This window comes from Rhagoletis pomonella, unplaced genomic scaffold, assembly GCF_013731165.1.
Source record: "Rhagoletis pomonella isolate Grant_MI unplaced genomic scaffold, Rhpom_1.0 Rhpom_scaffold_00006, whole genome shotgun sequence".
Taxonomy (NCBI): domain Eukaryota; kingdom Metazoa; phylum Arthropoda; class Insecta; order Diptera; family Tephritidae; genus Rhagoletis; species Rhagoletis pomonella.
The window spans coordinates 70,080,220-70,083,050 of record NW_023458560.1 but is presented as its reverse complement, the minus strand read 5'-3'; the positions used below and the strand labels follow the sequence as shown (position 1 = coordinate 70,083,050).

The 2,831-nt window shown below is 39.9% G+C and overlaps 1 protein-coding gene across 1 annotated transcript; it reads left to right on the top strand.

The window, feature by feature from the left end:
- Positions 1 to 547: 547 nt before the first annotated feature.
- On the top strand, positions 548 to 1,515 carry LOC118742077 (juvenile hormone acid O-methyltransferase-like). The gene is made up of 3 exons (XM_036474044.1): positions 548 to 918; positions 983 to 1,266; positions 1,325 to 1,515. Exons 1-3 carry the CDS (start codon positions 548 to 550, stop codon positions 1,513 to 1,515), a joined length of 846 nt encoding a protein of 281 aa, XP_036329937.1.
- Positions 1,516 to 2,831: the final 1,316 nt, after the last annotated feature.

The following is a 2,831-nucleotide window of genomic DNA, read 5'->3' as shown; positions in this document are numbered from 1 at the left end:
AACGCATTCTGTTTATTCCGGCTGTGAAATGGGATTATCCGGAATGTATAAAGAAACGCAGCCTATAACTTAATTTTTTTAATTTCATTTTCTTCTAATTTTCATTTTTTTATCGTAAAAATTTGTTTTTTATTTAATTTTATTTTATTTTATTTAAACAAAATTGTTGCTAAAATGCAAAAAGAATACCCTTAAGACCTCCTCGTTAGCAGATCTTGCAATTAGTCGTTCGAAAGACAGAGAACAGCTTTCAAGATAGCTTTTTTTATTTTTGACTTATGGCGGGAACACTGTGCTGTACGCTTCCAAATGACCTCATCACAGTGACGACCGGGATCGATATAAAAGCTCCAGCAGCATTCAATTAGGTATCAATAATTCAACATAAACCGATTGAAAAGGGAGTAGGAAGTGCCGCTAAGTGTTTTTATCTCCGCTTTATGTGCTCATGGTCGGTTGATATATTTTGTTCGAGAATTCCACTTCCGAATTTCGAGTACTTACAAGAAAACGAAAAGCGAAAGCACATACCTACATAGTAAATAACATGAATCAGCCCTCGCTTTATCATCGTGCCAGCGGTGTGCAGCGTCGCGACGCGAAGCAGATTTGGCGGCAGTATATGAAAGTGATGCAATGGCGCGCCGACGGACGTGACACACTCATCGATATTGGTTCGGGATCTGGCAATGTGCTGATGCAATACATTTATCCAATTATGCCGGCGCAATTCGATGCTGTTTGGGCCATAGATATTTCGGAGAGTATGATTGATTTCGCGCGCAAGAACTATGGCGACTCTGAGCGCGCGCACTTCGAGGTATTGGACATCACATGCGCGCAGCTGCCACAGCGGCTGTGCGGGCAATTCGATCATGTGACCTCTTTCTATTGCCTGCATTGGGTGCAGAATCAAAAGTGAGTTTACATGTGCTTGAGATCGGTGAAGATCACACTAACACTTCCTTCATACTTATTGCAGACGCGCCTTGAGGAATATCTATCAATTGCTGCGCCGTAGTGGTGGTGACTGTCTACTAGTTTTTCTCGCGAATCATTCCTTCTTTGATGTGTACATAGAACTATCAAAGTCAAAAAAATGGGGTAGATATATGACAGATACTATGCAATTTGTAGCACCCTTATATAATAGCAGCGATCCGAGTGTCGAGTATAGCAAATTATTGCATGCAAATGGTTTTGTGGACTTCAGTGTGGATATACGCAATAAGATTTTTGTCTATGCTGGCAGGCAGACTTTGAAAGGTTTGTGCTATTTTATTCACTGTTGCAATCACCTTAAGAAAATTACAAATTCTTATAGATAATTTGAAAGCTATTAGCCCGTATTTATCGCGTGTACCGGAAAGTCAGCATGAGGAATTTCTGGATGATATGATCCAAGTTCTTCTTAAAATGAAACTATGTAGTGGCCAAATCAATGAAGAAGATTTCAAATGCACTACACTGTACAAATTAGTTGTAGTCTATGCAAGGAAATCCGATGGGATCTAAGTACATATATTTTATGGCAACTAACAACCGCGTTCAATTAGAGCTTCGGGCTAAAAATATTTAATAAAGGACATTTTATGGAGTCTAGTATTCACTACTTTTACATTAATTTTTTGAATCTAATATCACATTTAAAACTGCTTCTAATGAATTTACTAGAAGCGGAAAATCCTGCATATAGTGAGATCACATTTCGATTTGACTCTGTGGGAGATGCTGCTTTTCCTTTGACAAAACATTTGATGACCGAGAAAGTGTTTGAAGGCAAACAGGGACCATATTAATAAAATATCTTCTAGGGCACGGGTAATAAGTAGACGAAAATGCCTTCAGTACTTTGGTAGCTAGATGACAAGTTCCAAACAAAGTTTGAATGTATTTCCTGAAAGTGGTAATCGGAGTTTTAATGCTCCCCTAGGGCCTAAATAGGCGGATAACTGAGGAGTCGTAAAGTTCCGATTCCTGCAAGTTTCGTTTTATATTGAAATCCGCGCATCTTTCAATCGCGTATATTTCAGCCAGGAAAATGAAAATACATATAATTTTCCCCTAGGTTTCAGGTATCTCAATCTTTATACACCTTTTCCGGTACCCTTTTTATTAGCTTTCTAACATTTTTGTAAAGCTAGACTGCGGGCGCATGCTTTGCATCGGTAATGCAACTTCAGTGCACTTCTTCTTTCCTGGTAACACTCATCTTTAGGATAGATCTTTTCGCCTGAGTCTGGATATGAATATGCAGAGTGGAAAGATCTGAACATGAGATTTATTGAGAGTTCCTGACAAAAAACAACTCCTTCAATTCTGTTATCTTTATTCGATCCATCCGTGAAGATATTTATTGGACCTCTACTATAGAGGCTGCCATTCGCCCCTTCTTAGGGATGTGTGTGTGGAAAAGGTTATGTTCGGGGCAAGCCTGGGAACGCTCCGCCAGAGCTTTTTAGCCTAATGACGGAACGAACTGCGGCAACTTTTAGTTTTGTGTTTTGCGCTAAAGTAGGAGTGATCCGACAGGCTCCGCTGATGCCAACGAGGGTCGGCCATTGCACGCGCTCTAGCTTCCTAGATAAGAATAGATATTTCTAGTGCATTTCATCAGACAATGACCCCATATAATATGATTGGATTGATCATGGTTTCACATAGCTTCTGTGTGGCATTTTTACACCGCAGAAAGGAGCCACAGGTGCATTTTTAATACGCTGCTCAATATTTGGCTTCCACGATGACTTCCTCTCAGGGATCAAGCCCAAGAACTTGTCAGAGATCACAAGTGAAACGTCTCCTACCATGATACCATTTATATCTCTTGG